This window comes from Phlebotomus papatasi, chromosome 3 (assembly GCF_024763615.1).
Source record: "Phlebotomus papatasi isolate M1 chromosome 3, Ppap_2.1, whole genome shotgun sequence".
Lineage (NCBI taxonomy): Eukaryota > Metazoa > Arthropoda > Insecta > Diptera > Psychodidae > Phlebotomus > Phlebotomus papatasi.
In genome coordinates, this window is record NC_077224.1 from 1,597,590 (window position 1) to 1,617,804 (window position 20,215).

A 20,215-nucleotide genomic window follows, 5' to 3' on the forward strand; every position below is an offset into this window, starting at 1 on the left:
AATTAAATAAAGACGATAAACTGTCTACAAGGTTCTAAGCAATACTCCTAAAGCAGAAGGAATGAAAAAAATCAATTTCTATTTAAGATATTACATTTCAAACTTGAGACTTTGGCACTTGCATGCAACTATGCCGAAATTTGACACACTTATCCTAAATCGAAAAAAAACTAAGCACTGTTTGTGTTGACATCTGCAAAATTGACCACAATGAAGGTTTTGTAAAAAGTGGAATGTGACACTCACAATTCACGCGTATTTCACGCTTTAAATTAAATAAAATTTCAGAAGTTTGATGTTTATCTGATACGTAAGAGCTTAATATTTCATATAGAACTTAAAAATAACAGAACAAAAAAAAGTGGCCGGAGTTGTAAGCTGACCGAAATGTGGTACACTTACCCTAAATGAAGAACAAAACGAAATCCAAGGCCTACTGCGACCCCAGCAACGAAAGTTCCCTGTTTGAACATCGTTCAGCAAACGCGTTCGGAACAGGGTTCGGTCCAGCGTAAATCCTTACGGGCTGGGAAAAAGCGAACGCGGTTGAAGCATTAATTCTCTTTGATCTCAGGGAACTCTGTCGTTGCTGGAAAGCGAATGAGAAATCTTTCGTGCACACGCTTTATATTCAAAGGACTTTTTTTCTTACTTTATAATAATTTTGTAGTAAAATGTCAGAAAAGTACAGTAGACTCTCTCTAAATCGGGCATATGGGGCAAAATGTCATCCAAATTATCGCGAGATTTGGCATAAAAATCATTGTAAATTCCACAAAAAGCGCTTAAATATAATGAATCAAGATAAAACAAGAGGAACTAAAATAATTTGAACAAATTTGCTTTAAAATCAAACGTGAAAATTGTCAATAAAATTAAAAGAGAGTCTACTGTAAATTCATATTATACCATGCAACTTGCATTTGTATTATAAATTCACAAGTTTCTTCATTTCCCTTTCACAGAACAACAGTCATCGCCAGAGATTCATGATTTCTGCAGAATGGAGAGTACAGTGACATAATTTGGTCTCTAAACTCGAGCCATTTAATGTTGCTGGAGGATCTGAGAGTGCAAGTGAAGGGGTGAAAATGAACTTTTGAAGAGTGTCTTCTTTTTGTGTTTAATTGATGATGCGCTCGAGTAATGCCAGTCCAGCGATTACGGAGTCAACAATCAGTTAATGTGTACTTGCCGCATGAATGGCTCCTTGATGACTGGCATAAAAGTAATTCATCTCCATTTCTTCTCTGTACGGACTCCATGCCGCAGTCTCCCTCAGTCTGAGATTCATTCTCGTGCCTCCGGGATTAATCCATATTGCTATAAACGTAGTGTTTTTTTTTGTATATTAATACTTTCCTTCAGAGTATCTTATAAGATTATTTGCTGTAAGTGTACGTTCCCTCACGGTTTTTTTTCTCCTGATGTATTTGAACCTATTAAAAATGTACTTTTTCTCAAACGATTTTTTGTATTTGAATTTCTTTTGCTGCATGTCTTCAATGAGCATAAGCTGTCGAGCAGTGATGAAACATTGGTGAAACACGGGAGAAACATCCAAAGGAAAGAAAGAAAAGCTTTTATCTTTTTTCAATAACTTTATATATTCTTCCTTATTTCAGCATTTTTGAATATTTTATATCTGTTTTTTTCTTTCTTCTCATCTTTCTGTCAAATTTTCTCAATTTCTACATACAATATATAATTTTTTCTCTTTTTTTTTCTTCTACAACAATACAAAAATATTTTCAAGAATATAATTTTCCAACATTTCGTTTAATTTTTTTTTCTTTCAATTGCATTATTAATTTTTCTCTCAGAGAGAAAAATTATCCTGTTTCCTCCTCTCTTCATTCAGACAATTCTATTTACATAAATTAATTTCTGTTTCTTTTTTTTAATTATTTTTAACACCTTTACGGATATTATTTCCTCAAAGTTTTCTTTTTTTTTTTATTAAAGTCCAGCAATTTTTTCTTTTTGAGAATTCACGTCAATTTTTACTTTTCCTAGATATTGTAAAAAATTCTTCTGTTCTTTTGTCTCCTTCATTTTCACCAAAAAAAAAACTAGCTTCACATTAAATTTCACATATTTTTTGTTTTCTCTTTTTTTCTTCATTTAAATAAAGTATTATCACAAATATTTACACATCTATTCTTTTTTTTTCGTGAATTTTACAATTTTCTCATTCTCCTACCACAATTTTCATTTCTCCTTTCGATTCTACCCTTGTCTGTCCTTTTCATTTGAATATTTCTAGTTCTTTTTTGTGTTTACTATTACACTTAAAAATTTATTATCCTATTTTTTGTTTGTCAATTTTCATTTTTAAACAATTATTACAGTAGACGGAGCCAATAACTTTTTGTATTATATCTCTTTTTCTTTTTTATTATTACTTCTTTCCACAACATATTTCTTTTTCCATTTTATTTTATTTTTTTAATTTCGTTCAGATTCATATTTCTTTAATATTTTTCAACACTAAAAAGGAGTTTTTTTTGGATTGGGAAGCAATTTACGACAATTTTTCTTGATGTATTGCAACAAAAAATAAACGCAATTCAAATAAAAAAAATCTATATAATTCTCTCTTTAAATAATCCCTAATAAAAAGGCACAATTATTTTGTAATTCCTTCTTTGTCGATCCTCAAACCACGATCAATTGGTTCTCAGGGTTTTCAGTTAAACTTCTCATTTCCATGAGAAGACTTTGGAGGAAAGTGGAGCTACATTGGATTAGAATTTCTGGTATTTGGGGAAGATTTTGCAGCTTCGTAAATCATAATATTTCAGCTTCGTAAAAGTGGATTTTTTTCCAAGTTACTAAATGAATTTCATCCATGGTCATGTATTCTAAAAGCTAGTCTAACATCTCACATTTCCTGACAAACTTGGGAGCCTAGGCCCTTTTTTCCTGGGTTCTAGAAGCAAAAATTAAAAAATGGGCCTGAATTCTGATGTCAAATATTTTTTACATTTTTGCGCACTTCAAGTGTCTTTTCAAAAAAAAAACAACTATTCCAAGTTATAGAGGGTCAAGATGTTTCAAGGATAAGGTGGGCCAAATCAAACTGCCAGCGACGTAGATACTTTTACCCGACTGGTACAGTGTTAACAACTTAGATTTGTCAAACATTTGTAATAGAAAAATAGGGTTCGAATAATTTTGCAAAGATTAATTAATTCTATTCATAAATGAACCTAAAATGACTCGCCATTTCATAAATGATTCTTGGATTAGCTTTTTATTAATAAAATCTACGAAAAGTCATTTTAACGTTTTTCGTTTTTTTTTCTTATTTTAACACAAAACAAAAAACGTTTAAATCTTAATGAGGAAATGGATTTATGAGTCCTTAGAGCTGCTGTAGAAGTCTTACGAAATTAAAGAAAATTAATATTTGCTTTTTATTGAGAATGGCTGAACTCGGCATTTATATCAATTTGGAATTCTACGTGATTTTTATGCTTTGAATTCTGTTATTTTACTTAATCTGAGTTTTTCCAAAGAACATATGAGTATTGAATGTTCTGACACAAAGAATTCTGCGACGCCGTGTTATAGGGTAAAATGGTACAAGCTGGACAATGGTACAATTTGGACAGGGCCCGTCAAATAATTTCGTCAGATATCTTGCAGATTTCTGCAGAAAATATCTACACCTCTGCCGAAAATCTACCGAGAAATCTGTAGATATTCCTACGAATTTTATTTGGGCTTGGGACAAAATTCGTCAGAAATTTTTGCAGATTTTCTGACGAATCCTGGTTCATACTCTGACGAATTTCTGTAGATATTTTGCAGATTTTCTGTAGAATACTTTTCACTGAAGTTTGCAAAATTCAATAGAGTTATTCTTGGTGATATATCACAGTGTTTATATAAAATAAATAATTCTGCGACGTCGTGTTCTAAGTAAAGAATAGTGAAGTGAAAACTTTAAGCACAGTGTCGACCTAAATTTCGTGTTTTTGTATAATTTCATGGGCGATTTTTAAGAAATTAGTATTCTTGCTCGCATTTTTTTATTTATCTAAAACGTTTAACCGGTAATGCTTGTTAAGCAGAGCATACCTTTTCTTTGTAACTGCTGCAGTTTCTTGATAAATCAACAACATTTTTGTTGAGAAAATGGAGATTATGCAGATTTCTTATCCAGAAATTCTGCCGATTTTCGGCAGATTTTCGGAAGAATTTCTACCGAAAATCTACAGATTTTCTCTGAATGTACTAGAATATACCGTTACAATTCAAAAAACCTCTGTGTAAAATCAGCAGGTAGAGCAATGATTTGATGGGGGCCTTTTGTCCTGATAAATTTAGTACTTCATTTTTATTTGTATATTTTTAATGCTTTAGTTTTATAATTTGATTCCTTGTACTTAAAAGCAAATTTGGTATTGTATTTATCAAGAAAAAAAGCCATGTCCAACTTGTACCGACGAATCGTAACTAATGCTAACGTAACGAATACTTGTAACACTAATTCCAAATTATATCACTTTACCCTAAGTAAAGAATAGTGAAGTAAAAACTTTAAGCAGAGGGACGACCTAAATTTCGTGTTTTTGTATCATTCAATTGGCGATTTTTAAAAAATCAGTATTTTTGTTCGCATCTTTTTAGTTATCCAAAATGTTTAATCGGTAATGCTTGTTAAGCAGAACATACCGCTTTCTATGTAACTGCTGCAGTTTCTTGATAAATCAACAATATTTTTGTTGAGACAATGGACACTATGCAGATTTCCTACACAGAAAAAAAATATTTTGTAAAATGGTTCGTAAATGTTTGTAAATACCTATGGAGGAGTTACGAAATGCTCGTGAAGCGTATAACCCGCAAACAAGTTCGTAAAAGTTTGTACGTTTTTCACAAACATTGCTCGTAAAATGATCATTTGACGAACATTTTTTGTACTTTTACAAACATTTGTTCGTAAATGTTTGTAAACATACAAAAAAATGTTCGTAAAGTTTTGTCATTTTTCGTATTTGTTCGTAAATTTTTGCCAGACAAACAAAAATTTACGAACAAATACGAAAAAATGACAAAATTTTCCGAATATTTTTTGTGTGTTTACGAACATTTACGAACAAATGTTTGTAAAAGTACAAAAAATGTTCGTCAAATGATCATTTTACGAGCAATGTTTGTGAAAAACGTACAAACTTTTACGAACTTGTTTGTGAGTTATACAATTCACGAGCATTTCGTAACTCCTCCATAGGAATTTACAAACATTTACGAACAATTTTACAAAATATTTTTTTTTCTGTGTATGCAGAAATTCAGCCGAGAATCTGTGGATTTTTGGAAGAAATTCTGCCGAAAATCTACAGATTTTCTCTGAATGTATTAAAATATACCGTTACAATTCAAAAAACCTTCAAATAAAATCGTCAAGTAGAGCAATGATTTGACGGGTTATTAAAATTTGACTCGGGTAAGCGAAGTCTCACATACGTTACCTAATGGCTGCTTCCGAGACGGTGATTTCAAATCTCTACGCTTTATTGCAAAAATTGAGGAAAAAATACTTTTTGAAATGAAAAGTGTATTTTTTTTATAAATAATAAACAATTTTATAGCCCTCAGCTTAAAATTACATCGTAAAATTTTCTTTGTTCTCAAGAAAATTCTGGAACAATTTATCAAAAAATGCAGAATTTTCGGTCGGAAGTATCTTTAATACTGCTATTTAATCCCCTATAGACAGCATATCCTCGCAAAAGTTATATTATATAAAATATATCATGAAAATCGTGATTTCTATTAAATTGATAACTAATTTCAGAAAAAATATTCCAAGTCCATTTTGACAGAACGACACTTTGGAGGAAAGTGCCGAAAATTCATAAAATTTTCTGTAGAAATTCTGCAGTATTTACGGGGTGAGTTTATTGTTCATCGTATTCGATTGATTTGGTTTCCAGCAAGTTCTACCTGTTCTAACTGTGTTATCATACTTGCACATTAAAATTTTAATATGATTCACATTAATTGTCGCTAGTGAGAGTCCAAATGTATAATTTGTGTCTTTGAATCATTTTATATTCAAAATTTGATCTATTTGTTGATAAAAAGGTAGACTTGGCCCGCAAAATGTTATATAAATTGATTTATAGAATTAATGCGAAAAATTAATGCGATTTTCTCTTTAATTTTTTAATGTGAAAAATATTTATGCTTTAGGTAAATTTAAACTTATTTTTGCAGGCCAAGTCCACTTCTTTATCAATAAATAGAACAACCCCAAATATTAAGTGACTCAAAGGCACAAATAATATATTTGGACGCTCACAAGCGACAATTAATGTGAATCACATTAAAATTTTAATGTCCAAGTGTGATAACGCCGTAATCATGTAATTATCAACAATTGATAATAAGCTATAGTGTTTAATAAAAATGTGTAAGTATTTTAGGAAAAATAAAAGAAAATTCACATTATTCGAAGGCATGACCGTTCGAAGGGACAGTACTTTCTCCTATTTGACAATGATTCTTTGTTATGAATTTATCCGTTTCTCAAAAGCGCCAAACATTGTGGTTTCCCATCATTTTTTAAAAGTAAAGAACTTAATATTTTCCGTTAAGCTTTTTTTTGTTATCCAGAGTATTTCTCAATCAATTTAAGCTAATTTAAGAATTTAACGTTTGAAGATTTATATGAGAATTTTAGTTCCTGCATTAAGAACTTCCCATCCAATGTAACTCTACTTTCAGTTGAGATTCTCTTCAATCTCAACTTCCGTGGTCTGAGGTTTCCTACTTTGCACTCCAAAAAAATACATATTTAATAAAAAAAAACATTACGTTTTCCTAAAAAAAAACTTTACATTCTTGCACTTTTTGTTCAACTCTTTCTTCCCTGATTTGTTCGGCAAAGCCCGAGAAACTGTGCAGAGATGCAATTAAACTGGCTTTCAGTTGGTTTTACAAAAAAAAAAAAACAAAAAATAAACATTACGAGTATGAGATCGATATTTTCATTTCAATAATTTACAAAATAATAAACATTAAGTGTTTTTTTTTTGTATATTTTGTCCTCACTTGTTTTTTATTTCCACACATTCTTTCCCTTGCATCTCTCCTCTTTTTTTTGTTTTTACCTTTGCAACTTGAGGTAGTTGTCTCATTTTAATAAGAATTATGTATTCCTCATTTATTTATTTATTTTGTTTTTGAGTAAGTAATCCTAATGGGAAATTATCTTTTGTATTTCTCAGCATATTGACATCTTCTTTTCTTTATTTTTTTTATTTTAATCTTCTTGAACTACACCAAAACTTCCTAAGAAAGTTCAGCTAACTACATTATTATCTCATTTTATTTTAATTCAAATATTTTTTTATTTTCAATTATTTCTCATTCTAAAAAAAAACTCGTGTGGCAATTGATTTCACAAAAAATTAAAAAATGGTTTTCAGGAGAAATTTCTCTCCCATTCCTTAGAAAAATTTCGCTCAACATACCTTTTTTCAGCTTTTCCTTTTTCTCTTCCGGGAAAAAAAAGAAACTTCAATGACTAGCAAGTTTGTGTGGTGGTGGATAGGGTGCTCCGGCCACAAAGGCATTCTCGTCGTCGTGAATGTTGTCCGGAGCTGACCAGCGCCTCTTCTTGGCCTCTGACTGCATGGCAGCAGAATCCTCTGGACGCGGCGCTGGCATCATTTCGTGCGGATTGTAGTATGTTGGATGATGGAGTGGATGGAAATGCTGCTGGTAGCGCCTCTGATCGTCATTGATGCTCATCACAATGCTCTGAATACTATGATTAATGGTCGTGGATGCACTCTGAGGCGGTGGATTGTCCATTTGACTTGTACTACGATACTTTGGATGATACGTCACACCCTCAATCTGCTGCGCCGGCTTCCGGGACAGATTCTGCGGTTGCTGCTGCACCGGAGGTGATGCCATCGGTGGTTCTCGACCACCACCAGACTCTTGTACACTCAACGCCGTCGATTCCGGAACACTTGGCATTGGATCCTTCTGACGCAGCGAGATACACACATCGCCCACCTGCAACTGGTGACACTTGAGCCCGTGCACACGGAAAGTGCCCTCGGGATTGCACGATGCCCAACCCTGACGATACACGAAGAACGGATGCTCAGGGTAAACGCTCAGGTGAACCTGCAACAACATAATTCTTCCATAAACTTCCACGAGTCCAAGGAAAAACCCGGTTGGTTCTTGTCACGACTGTTTCATGCTTTTGGACCTCCACAGGTCCAATACAGTCAAGACAGGAACCAATACAAAGAAAAGTCGATAAAGCAGATCCACTTAAAAACAGTAAAATACTGAAAAAAATGTTCAGAAGATTTCCTCTTTTTATTTATCATTGAAATAGCACTTTTAGGGTAAATGTCCTAATTCAAAACCATTTCTAGACGCTTTAACTTTGACAGAAGATTCAACACATTAACCCTCTAACGCTAACGGGTAAGACCACCTCTAGGCGGTCTTCACAAAAATCACATTTACAGCGACAATAAAGGTTTTATTTATTTAAAAGTGCTATAGTGTCCTCGGTAATAGTCTTATAAACATCTCTTGAAAGTTTGAACTCATCTTGACTCTTCGTTTTGTTGCTATTCCCAGTTTTGTGTGACAGGTCAGAGAAAAAGCAACAAAAAATATTAGTGCAAAAAAACTCATTTCCAATTTCCATAAAAATACCGATTTAAAGTTATCTGACTAAAATAAATTCATTTTTTACTGAAAGATATGTCATTCTACTTTGTATATTTTATTTAAAAAAATTGAAAAAACTAAAAATGTGAATTTTGCAAAAAGAGTTTCAATAAACTTTTATATTTTCTCATCTAGCGCCTAAACCAAAAAAGATAATGAAGAATGGATGGTTTTTTCGACTTTACTGGATCATAATTATCCTAGAAAACATTGTTTTAGAACTTTTTTTCGCATATTAAAGAAAACACCGTTAGAGGGTTAAAAACAGTAAAGTACTGAAAAAAAATGTTCAGAAGAAAGATTTCCTCTTTTTATTTAGCATTGAAATAGCACTTTTAGGGTAAATGTCCTAATTCAAAACCATTTTCAGACGCTTTAAATTTGACAGAAGATTCAACACATTAAGTTCATATTTTTTCTGAAGAGAATTACATAAATTTGCTCCTTGACTCTTCTAGACTGTTACTGTTTAGTGAAAATTCTTTAGATATAATTTGAAAACTTCTTAAATACAAGAAATATACGCGACCGTAAAATGCTTCTATTGGAAACATATTAATCCAAATGGAGACAAGGGAATGTTTCTAATTGGAGACAGTGTAAGTGAAACCGCGAGGAAAGGCTTCCAAAACCTTGTTGAGTTACTCTTGAGTTCAGGATTTGTTCTTATTCCTGGTCTTTTCTCCTTTTCCATTTAAAACAATAAGAAAATCTCTCCAAAAAATCATATTTCCGCGGTTTCCTGTTGAAGCATTTGCAGACACTTCAGAAAAACCCTTTTTATTCACGAAATAAGTAATTATTTTATTTAAAAACTTCACGTAACGTTAACAATAAAGATTAGCACTGAATTTAACTAAAATTAGCCAGAAATATGACATAAATGTTAAACAAAACGAATAAACAACAATCACTTTATTGTGTTTTTCATTGGAAAACATGATCGATCTTTTAAAAATTCAATGGTGAAAAGGTACACTTTTAATTTTTCTGAGAAATTAACAAATTAAAATTTGTGAATATGAATAGATTTTCGTTTTGTTTCGAGCAAAATTAACTAAATAATGAAACTGTGGTATAGAAAATATATAAATATAGCAATTTAGTAGTGTATTTATCATGAAAACAATGACGTTTCCATTTGGAATAGCGAAAAGTTTCCATTTGGAGGTTTTGAATTACCTTAATTTACCCTATGTATTTTTGAGTTTTTCTTCGAGAAATAAAAAAAAATATGAAGAATAAAAAATATGTTTTATATGCATTAGGGTAACTACTCAAAAAGTACTTAGTTGAAAGTCCTTAATTAAGTACTTAGTGAAAACACTTCAGGTCCTTAATACAGACTTCATAATTAAGAACTTCAACAAAGGCCTTAATTAAGTACTTAATGTTATGGCTGAGTCTTGCCATATTAGTTTCACTACTCGCGACAAAGCGCTGATGTTTGTCACATTTTCATATTACGTCGTGTTGATTTAATCCAGAAATATTGAGAATTCCCGTTTTTAGAGCAGATTTTCGATTTTTGAAAAAAAAAACAGAAAGGTGTTGGCCTATCGGTTTTTTTGGTCAAAATTTTTTTGTCGAGATGTTGTAAATCTATTAAGGAAGATCGATTAGTAGAACCATTTTAAGTATATTTTTTAAGTGTATGAATGTTCTATAACTTCTAAAAAGGGCACTCAATTGGGTCAAGTGGTAAAGCACTTGCTCTATGATGCAAGTATCCCGGGTTCGAATCCCCTTTAGGTGACCAGGAATTTTTCTGGCGTTAAAGGTGTTCGGATTGCATCCAGTGAGCTTCACTGTACTTGATTCTACGGGCATGGGACTGACAACCTCATCCCGTACAAGAAAAAAAATAATAATGCATGTCTAGAAAACTCCTTGCGGCAAGGCCTTGTTCCTTCATGGAATGTTATGCCAGCATTATTATTATTATTATTATTATTATTACACTGAGAAAAACAAGAGGGTGTGATTAACTTTTTTTCCTCAGAACTTCAACACTCTTTGGGTGTAAAAATATATCAACATTTTTTAATGGTAGGGTCCGTTACCACCCCTTCACGATATTCAAAAAAAAAATTATTATCAATTTCCTGTAGGGGAATTTTGTAATTTTCGTGGCATTGTCACGCGTGAGTTCGAAACCTGACAATGCCAAACGAGCTTTTTTAGTCATATCATATGAGTTCGAAAATCCAATTCATTGAATTTTTAATGAAAACCCTTTACTTGATATTTTTTAGAAAATACAATACGTCTTTTGTTGATTTGTTTAACAAAATTTATAGTCATTTGAATTGCCAGAAATCTCAAATATGTGACTTCTGACAATGCCACGTGAGCTGAAATGGCAATGTCACGGCTACAGAATCGCATTTTCGAAAAAGCTCTCCTAAGATTCGAACCCAATTTGTCATATGGCATTGCCAGAGCGTTACAGAATTCCCCTCCTGGTGTGTTCTTAAAAAAACCATCTTGATGCCTTTGGCAAGCTTTCAGTTCATGAAATCTACAAGGTTAATCAATATTAAATTTAAATTACATTTGAAAACATATAAAAGAACATTTATCGGAATTTCCATCAAGAAAAGCCCAATTTCTATGAATATTTTAGGGAATTTTAGGTGAAAATGTTTTCGTCTTTTAAAAATAATTTTTAAATCGAAAGCTTGTGATTTTCTTTTGAGAGAAAGTTTTAAAAGAGAATTTAAGATACTTTTGATATAACTTTTCCTCAATAAACTAAATCGAAATAAACTTTTATTTTTATTCCAATTTTTTTAAAAGTTAGGTAGGACTAAAGGTTTTCTAATCTAAAAAGTATCTTTTATTATTCCCAAAGCAAAGAGCATTATTATTTTTAAAGAATTCCTACCTTTGACTTGTGCTTCACACAATTGAGCGTTACGACCATGTCACTGCTGCCTCCCGATGAGATCTTCACAACAGTAGAATCGACCAATTCTAATCCAGGAGTCTTTGCCGAAGAGGCGATAAAGTCCTCCGTTCGCATGTCCTCCACTCGACGCATTTCGCCATTGCCCAGATCAATGAGGACACCTTTGCTGAAGTTTGGTTTCACCGTCGTTGTACTGCTGTTGAAAAAAAGATACATACATCTATCATAACAGCATCTAATACCAGCCAAAAATCCTTATTATAAAAAAGTGCAGGCATTCCTTTTGCAATTTTTGTTGTTCCGGTCAATCTTATTACGTTAATAAAATCACAAACATTTAATTTTGTTTACCTCTCCATTGTATTTTTATTAATATTGATGTATTAATCAAATTATTTATCCACAAAATTAAAATTGCACAAAGTGAGAAGGACACAGTATGTCGCTATGCATAGTTTATCTACACTGAGTAAAAAACGGGGGTGCGATTAACTTTTTCTCCTCATAACTTAAACACTTTTCAAGTGTAAAAATATATCAACATTTTTTAATGTTAATTTTACACCTTTTTAAGGGTAAAAATAACATGAAAAAGTGTAACTTTAAACCCTGATACACCTAAAAAGCATAATATTTACACCGATTTCAGATCAATAATGCAGAGTAAAATTAACATTTCCAGAATGTTATTTTAACTTTTTCGGATTTCTCTCAGTGTACATATTATACAATATACTCTCTCTTAAATTCAAAGAGAGTTTAAAGTTACTCTATACATGAAATTGAATATTCAATTTTCTAAAATATTTTCCAAACCGTCAGACAACGCTCTCGGATAAACATGAATATTTTACGAATGAAATCCCTCTTAAACGAAAGCAAACAACTTTTGTGTTTTTTTTTTCTTAATTATTCTAAAGTTATCTGAAAGCATTGACTTTGTAACTCTCATAAATTTAATCTTTTATTTGAAAAATATCGGGAAACTAAACTTCAAACCATTTCGAAATAAAATAGAAAATATATTCGACTTTTAATTTTAGCCAAGACACATATAAGTAGATTATGACCTAGGATGTATAAAATTTATCTCAGGAACAAACCACTAGGGGAGATTTCCCGCGAGTTTCACTGGTATCTAGCACAATGAGGTGCATTTCGAAATACCCTTGTTTAGAAGAAGCTTTAGAGTTGTTTTTCACTATTTTGAGAAAAAAGTCCCTTCTCCGGTTGAAAAAATGCAGAAAAGGTGAATTTGAAATGAAAGAAACTCACCCAAGAATAGGCATTTTTTGGATAAAAGAACTTTCTGAGCTTTATGTTTAACGGATGGCAGAAATCAGTTCTTCTGTTATGTAAGATTACAACTGTTGTAATTTGGAAGTCGTGAATCACTTCCTCTCTCTAGAACGGTCTCTCTGAGGAATAGGTTGGAAAACTGGTTACTCTAGGGCCCAGGACAGAGATATTTCATGCTCGAAGCTGAAACCTTTTAAAGCTTTAGGTTTTAAGACTTCTTTTATACGAAGGAATTTCACAATTAATATTATGCACCGGGGAGGCGAGTCTCGAAAAATCTCCCCTAATGGTTCGTTTCTGAGATAAATATTCTCCACCTTCTATAACTTCCAGAAGTGTGCTTAGAATAAAATACAAAGCCCGGAAGACTTCCTATTTTACTTCAAAACGTTTCGAACATCAGTTACACGGTCCTAAAATTCTTTTTTAATATTTTTTTTTAATTCAATTTTGAACTAATTTCCAAGGCTTCGAAGTATATTACTAAGAACGATTTACGAAAGTAAAAGTACTTGAAAAATAAAAAAAAACTGATAATTTTAATTTAAAATCATTTAAATGTCAAAATATTCAAACATAAATAAACAAAGCTTTCGAAAAGGGAGAATTTATGCGCTGAACTATAAGCAAAGATGCACTGGGTTAAAGCTCAGAGAGGGACTTTAGTTTCGTAATCTAAGTTTGTAATTAAAATCCCCCTGTTTAAATGCCCCAAAAAGAGAAACTTCGAACTAAAATATCCTAGTTTAAAGGGGGCTTAGAGGTATTAAGAGGTATTAAAGGTCTTAAGGGATCTTAAAGGTCTTAGAAGGCCTTCAAAAGTTATAAAAGGTCTTAAATGCCCTATGAAGTCTTAAAGATTGTAAAAAATCTTAAAGATCTTAAAAGGTTTTATATATCTTAAATATCTTAAAAGATCATGATAGGTCTTAAAAAGGTCTTAAGTCTTAAATGTCTTTAAAAATCTCAAATGCTCTTAAAAGTTTTAAAGATCTTAAAGGACTCACATGTCTTAAAGGTCTTAAAAGATCTTAAAAGGTCTTAAAGGTCGTAAAAGAACTTAAACGGCCTTAAAAGCCTTAAGTTTTAAAAAGTTTTGAAGGCATTAAAAGGACTTAAACGACCTTAAAGGTTTTAAAACCTTAAAAGGTCTTGAAAGGTCAAAAATGTTCTAACAGGTCTTAAGATCGTAAAAGGTCTTAAATGTCTTAAAAAGGTTTAAATATCTTAAAGGTCTTAAAAGTCATGATAGGTCTTAAGAGGTTAAAAGTCTTAAATGACTTTAAAAATGTAAAATGCTCTTAAAAGTTTTAAAGGTCTTAAAGGACTTACATGTCTTATAGGTCTCAAAAGGTCTTAAATATCTTAAAAGAACTTAAACGGCCTTAAAAGTCTTAAGTTTTAAAAAGTTTTGAAGGCATTAAATGGTCTTAAAAATCTTAAACGACTATAAGCTTTGAAAGATCATAAAAGGTATTAAATATTCTAACAGGTCTTAAAGGGTCTTAAAGGTTTTAGAATGCCTTATGTCGTAAAGGGTCTTACTGATCCTAAAAGGTCTTAAATGCCCTATGAGGTCTTAAAGATTGTAAAAAATCTTTAAGGTCTTAAAAGCTTTTAAATATCTTAAATGTCTTTCAAAATCATGAATGTTCTTAAAAGTTTTAAAAGTCGTAAAAGGTCTTAGATGTCTTTAAGGATCCTGAAGGCATTGAAAAGTCATAAAAGGCCTTACTGATCTTAAACGGTATTAAATGTCCTAAGAGGTCTTAAGTTCGTAAAAGATCATAAAGGTCTTAAAAAGTTTTAAATATCTTAAAGGTCTTAAAAGGTCATGAAAGGTCTTAAAATGTGTTAAGTGTCTTAAGTCATAAATGTCTTTAAAAAATCTCAAATGCTCTTAAAAATCTTAAAGGTCTTAAAGGGTATTGAAAGGTCTTAAACGGCCTTAAAAGCCTTAAGTTCTAAAAAGTTTTGAAGGCATTAAAAGGACTTAAAAAGTCTTAAACGACCTTAAAGGTTTTAAAGGTCTTAAAAGGTTTTGAAAGGTCAAAAATGTTCTAAAAGGTCTTAAAGATCTAAAAGATCCTAACAGCTCTTAAAGCATCTTAAGAGAACTTAAAGATCTTAAAAACTAAAAAATTGCGTTAACTCTTTCCGGACCGCAGCATATGCTGCAAGCCAATTTCACAATTTTTAATCAAAAATATGTAAGCTCAGGAATTAATTGAGGTCCTACAAAAAATATCTTACATTTGGACATTCTTATAGTTTGTAATCATCCACAAGAATCGGATTTTTATCAGTTCTGAATAATTAAAAAACATTGTTTTTCATAGAATATTCATATGCTTCTTTGGGTACTCAGAGTCCCAAAAGAGACGAAAGAGTTTTTTTTTTTTTTTTTTTTGCCCACCCTACCTTAGGTCTTATGAGACGAAAGAGTTAATGAACCACTAAGCCTATCCTGTGGTAAAATTTTAAAGCCTCAGTTTCTTTTATCTCACAAAAAATCGGAGTTTGAAATTTTAGTCCTCTCGCATTTGCCCTAGGTATTCCCACTTTGGCAAACAATATAAAGAAAAAGATGTTTAAGTTAAGGAAAGAATTGATATCTCACTTACCTTACGACAGTCGATGGGATTGTTCTGCTGGGAGATTTCCTTTTGGTGGACTCACGCTCGCTGTAGGGCCTAGTGAGGATTCTATGCTTTAGAGAACCCTCCTTGCCCGATGGCACTTTGAAGCTGACGCTGTTCTTGGACTCCTTAGGAGTGCAGAAGGCGTTGGACACCGTTGGGCTCTTTTTCAGTATTGAAGCACCAGCAGGCGTCTCGGCGGGCGGTGGCTGAAGGTTCGCCGTTGGCGAATATGGCACAGCCGACAGGAAGGGCGCCGTTGGATGGTAATCCAGCTGAGGGGCAATGTAGGTGCCATGTGCACTCCGAGGCGGCGCCAGCGAATGCAGAGGATACAGGGCAGAGCGCCCATACAGTTGGGCTGCTGCGCTACGTCCGTAGAGACCTGGGTAGCTGAGGGGTTGGGAGAATGTGGCGGAGGTGTCATAGAGTAGCGGCGGCTGCTGTGATACCTGAGGTGGTGGCAGTGTATCCATCTTGGGTGAATTACTGCCTGATCCAACGGCCAGATTCACCGGACCCGTCTGCTCGATGTACTTGGATCGTGGAGACGTGGCCAGAGCACTCCTCGACGACAAATTGCCATTGTACCTAAACGCAAAATAAAATAACAAAAATCCTCTTTCAACTGCGCAACAGAAGGATTCAAAGCAAATAAATTTCCTGGAAATTTCTAAATAGAAATTACACCAAACGCTCGAGAAATTTTTTTTTAATTGGCACTCAAAAAGCATATTTCTCAACAGGGCTTTCACCCCCAAGGACATGAAAATCATCTTATCTTATATTGAAACTCCTGTGATTGCCCCCATTCCCTCTTTCACAATAAGATAAAATTACCTTTTCCGGAAAATCAATTCTACCCTGGCAACATCACATGATTAATATAATATGATGGAGAAGTATTTTGTTACGCTTCGGAAGAATCCTTCCTTTGAGGATTTTACAGGAAAAAAAAGGTCCGTTTTAATCCTAGGGATTTACTAGAATTTTTCTGATAGAGAAACACTCATATTTTCTAAACAGTTATTGAAAAACTGATGCTTGTGAAATAACATAACATTAGGTACTCTTTCATTTGGTAGAAGTTTTAAAATGATTGCATTTGGTTTTATACCAAAACTAAAAAAAACCGCTTAAGAAAAAATATACCATATTCTTGTACGGAAAATGTATGAAAATGCTCTGCCCTGTTTGGCCCAAATTAGTAATGAATCGGGAAAGTATTCGTAATTGATTTAGGATTCAAGTCTCTTGATCACGAGTTAAAGCAGCTTTTATCTTTACTGGTTTATATCTTTACGAGTTTTTATCTTTACTGGTTCAGGATTGATTCATAACGCACTTGCATTTTGAAAATTATCGATTCAAAACCGACTGGAACTGATTCAGGCTTACGAGAATTTGTCATATCGGAGACAGCCAAAATCCCGAAAGGGACAAAATTCCGAAAGGGACAAAATTCCGAAAGGGCCAAAATCCCGAAAGCGAAAATTCCGAAAGCCACAATCCCGACCGCCAAAATCCCGAAAGGGACAAAATTCCGAAAGGGCCAAAATCCCGAAAGCGAAAATTCCGAACGCCACAATCCCGACCGCCAAAATCCCGAAAGGGACAAAATTCCGAAAGGGCCAAAATCTCGAAAGCGAAAATTCCGAAAGCCACAATCCCGACCGCCAAAATCCCGAAAGGGACAAAATTCCGAAAGAGCCAAAATTCCGAAAGCGAAAATTCCGAAAGCCAAAATCCCGAACGCCAAAATTCCGAAAGGACCAAAATCCCGAAAGCGAAAATCCCGAATGTTCAAAATCCTCATAGGGACGAAATTAAATATACGGAGGATATGTACAATAATTTCCCAAGACACAGAAAATTTCCCTTTGCCTCCAGCAAACGCGGGTGCAATCGTGGGAGTAGCTATGACGCTTTTAAAAATTCGGAATTTTGGCTTTAGGGATTTTGGCCGGGACCCTTGTCAGAGATTCCAAGACCTTTCCAACGAACTAATATTTGTTCAAATTTGTTAACAAATAAACTCTCTAGCGTACTTTTAAATTTTGACCTTCAAGACCATTATTAAGAATAATCCAAGGTCATTTTTAAATGTTATTTTTTTTGCACAAAAATGAATGATAGATCTTGTTTTCGCTTGTTTTTAGTCGGGAAAAGTAATTTTGAAACTTTCCAATAGCGTAAAACATGTCATATTGATTAAACTGTTAAAAGCCTTTTTGCAATAATTTTTAGTTTTTATGCGATGATGACCCAAGGTCACTTACGTATGCCATTTTAGGACAAAAGCATCAGAACATAACCAGACTAAACAGCAATCATCATTTTACAATAAAATTTCGGTGGAAAAGTACATTTCTACACTGAAAAGCAACACTGTTAGAGGCAAAAAGCTCTTTTGGCCTCTAACAACAGAGGATTTTTGACTCTTGGGGTACCTTAAGAGGCATATAGGGCGGATATATTGACAAATTTGACAATTATCTGATAGAACCTAGTCATTTTTCTTGGTTCCTAAGATCCATCGCCACTAAGACTTTAATTTTTCCCTTATTTTCATTCGTTAAACATTTTTCCTATGAAATTTCGGTAAAAATTAATGCAAAACTTTAGAAAATGGAACTTAATTTATTAATTATAACTTAAAATGAAATTATTAAAAGATATTAACCTAAATTTGGTCAAAAATAAATACCCTAGCACTCAATTTATTGAGTGGAATTATACTTATTTCCACCACTGTAGCCGACTTAACCCGATCAACCAAAATAACTTAGAAGTATTATTACCGATTTCCGAAAAAAAATTAATTATCGGTTCATAACTAATTGAAAACGGTTTAGTCTTGTCCGAAATTCCAAGACCTTTCCAACAAATCAACTAAAAGCGATGAAAATTTTGTTTAGGACCGTCAATTCCTATCGAATAATTTAAAATTTGAATAGAGTTTAGAGGGACATTTTTACCTGACTTTGGGCTGTGGTCTAGCAAATTCCGCCGCCGACATATTAGCCGGCGGGGTGTTTAGGGGCGGAAATGATGAGATCGGATGGCAATTGGGCACGAGAGCCGTAACCGTGGGACCCACAAATGGATGTGTGTACGCCCGACTGGGCCCCAGGTGACTCTCTACGGCTGATAACATCGGCCGTCGTTCCAAATCCTCCTCAGCGACCACAGTCGCACGTCCTCCACCAGCCACACTTTCCCGATGATGCCTGATGGTGATGGTGGTTCTGGCAGTGACACTGGCGAATGCACACGTCGCATTCGTGACACAATTTCAGCACAGGACTTTTCCGGCACCCAATATCTGCTCATTCAATTGTCCCCAAAGATCTCTTCCAGTGTCAAGCAAATCCTCATGTATGACTCTAAAAAAAAAAGAAAGAAAAAGAATGTGTTAACGGAATCATTTTCATCGATAAAAAATTTATTACTAAAACAGAATATTTTCTCCATTTTTCCTCCCAATACACACACTTTCAATGACTTTCTCCGCACCCACTTCTGCTTAATTTTCCAGTCATAGCTTCAAGGTCAAGGTGACAACAACACTACACACACACAATTGGGAAAAATTCAAGAGGTATCAATAGAAATAGAGAAAATCTATGAAAAAGTCATCGAAGTTCGTCTCGTGACTAAATCCACATTTTCTGTTATCATTTAATGTATTTTTCTTAACATCTCAAGAAGAAAGAAACACCAACACCTTGACTGCCTTTTAGATAAAGAATCCAAAGAAAATACACGGCAAGAGAATTATTCCTGCAGATAGAGCCAAAAGAACAGTTGCAGAGAGACTGCTGAGGAAAACCCAAAAAATATTTGGCTCAGACACACCAAAAGTCTTTTTCAATTAAATAATGTACGAGAACTAACAAGAGATATTTTATCATACACGATAGGAGGAAAATCAATTTTTTTTTTCTGAGGAAAACGAATTGTGTTAGATTTCCCACCTAAAGAAGAAAATAAGCACCCAATTTCATTGATTTTCCATTTAAGACACATAACATTATATATGGAAGTATCATTATTGTATTAACTTTATTAGCATTAATAACGTATCGATTTACCCTGTGAAATGATGGCAAATCGATTATTACAGTCATTTCCCTTTTTAGTGCGACCACTGCTGTCTTAACATTACCTAAAGCCTCCGCGACAAAGCGACAAAAACATCCCTTTAATAGGTTTTTTCCCTTATGCAGGGAAACTGTGTGAAATTTCGGACAGTTTGCAATACCGGACATCTCTTTAATTTCTCAAAATTTCATAAACTTTTACGTTTCTCTCTGCAAATGAGGGGTCGTAAAAAAATCCTTGAAAACATTCCGGAAGAGCAGGGGACTTCAAGAAACCTGCTGTCCGATTTAGAATACCAAGCAATATTTAACCCTCCAACGGGTAAGACCTCACAACGGGGTCTTCACAAAAATCACATTTACAGCGACAATAAAGGTTTTATTTATTTAAAAGTACTATAGTGTTCTCGGTAATAGTCTTATAAACATATTTTGAAAGTTTGATCTCATTTTGACTTTTCGTTTTGTTGCTATTCCCAGTTTTGTGTGACAGGTAAGAGAAAAAGCAACAAAAAATATTTGTGCAAAAAAACTCATTTCCA

The 20,215-nt window shown here is 33.4% G+C and overlaps 2 protein-coding genes across 12 annotated transcripts in view; one reads left to right on the forward strand and one right to left on the reverse strand.

Annotated features, from left to right (window-relative positions):
- Nucleotides 1–1,468, forward strand: part of LOC129806406 (uncharacterized) — a 92,760-nt gene extending 91,292 nt beyond the window's left edge. For all 5 annotated transcript variants that reach the window (XM_055854971.1, XM_055854967.1, XM_055854968.1 and 2 more), the window contains one exon: nucleotides 966–1,468. Coding sequence is in view for 4 of the 5 variants with exons in the window: in XM_055854967.1 (XP_055710942.1) it covers nucleotides 966–993 (28 nt within the window). In the remaining variant the exon portion in view is untranslated. The remainder of the gene's footprint in view (nucleotides 1–965) is intronic.
- A 5,520-nt stretch (nucleotides 1,469–6,988) lies between these two features.
- Nucleotides 6,989–20,215, reverse strand: part of LOC129806426 (uncharacterized) — a 100,259-nt gene continuing 87,032 nt past the window's right edge. For 4 of the 7 annotated variants that reach the window (XM_055855013.1, XM_055855010.1, XM_055855011.1 and 1 more), the window contains 4 exons: nucleotides 18,549–18,956; nucleotides 15,556–16,161; nucleotides 11,609–11,828; nucleotides 6,989–8,157 (listed from right to left, as the gene is read on the reverse strand). In XM_055855013.1, the coding sequence (XP_055710988.1) occupies nucleotides 7,537–8,157; nucleotides 11,609–11,828; nucleotides 15,556–16,161; nucleotides 18,549–18,727 (1,626 nt within the window). In that variant the 5' untranslated portion in view covers nucleotides 18,728–18,956 and the 3' untranslated portion in view covers nucleotides 6,989–7,536. The remainder of the gene's footprint in view (nucleotides 8,158–11,608; nucleotides 11,829–15,555; nucleotides 16,162–18,548; nucleotides 18,957–20,215) is intronic. The other 3 variants (XM_055855015.1, XM_055855014.1, XM_055855016.1) reach the window with 1 other exon arrangement.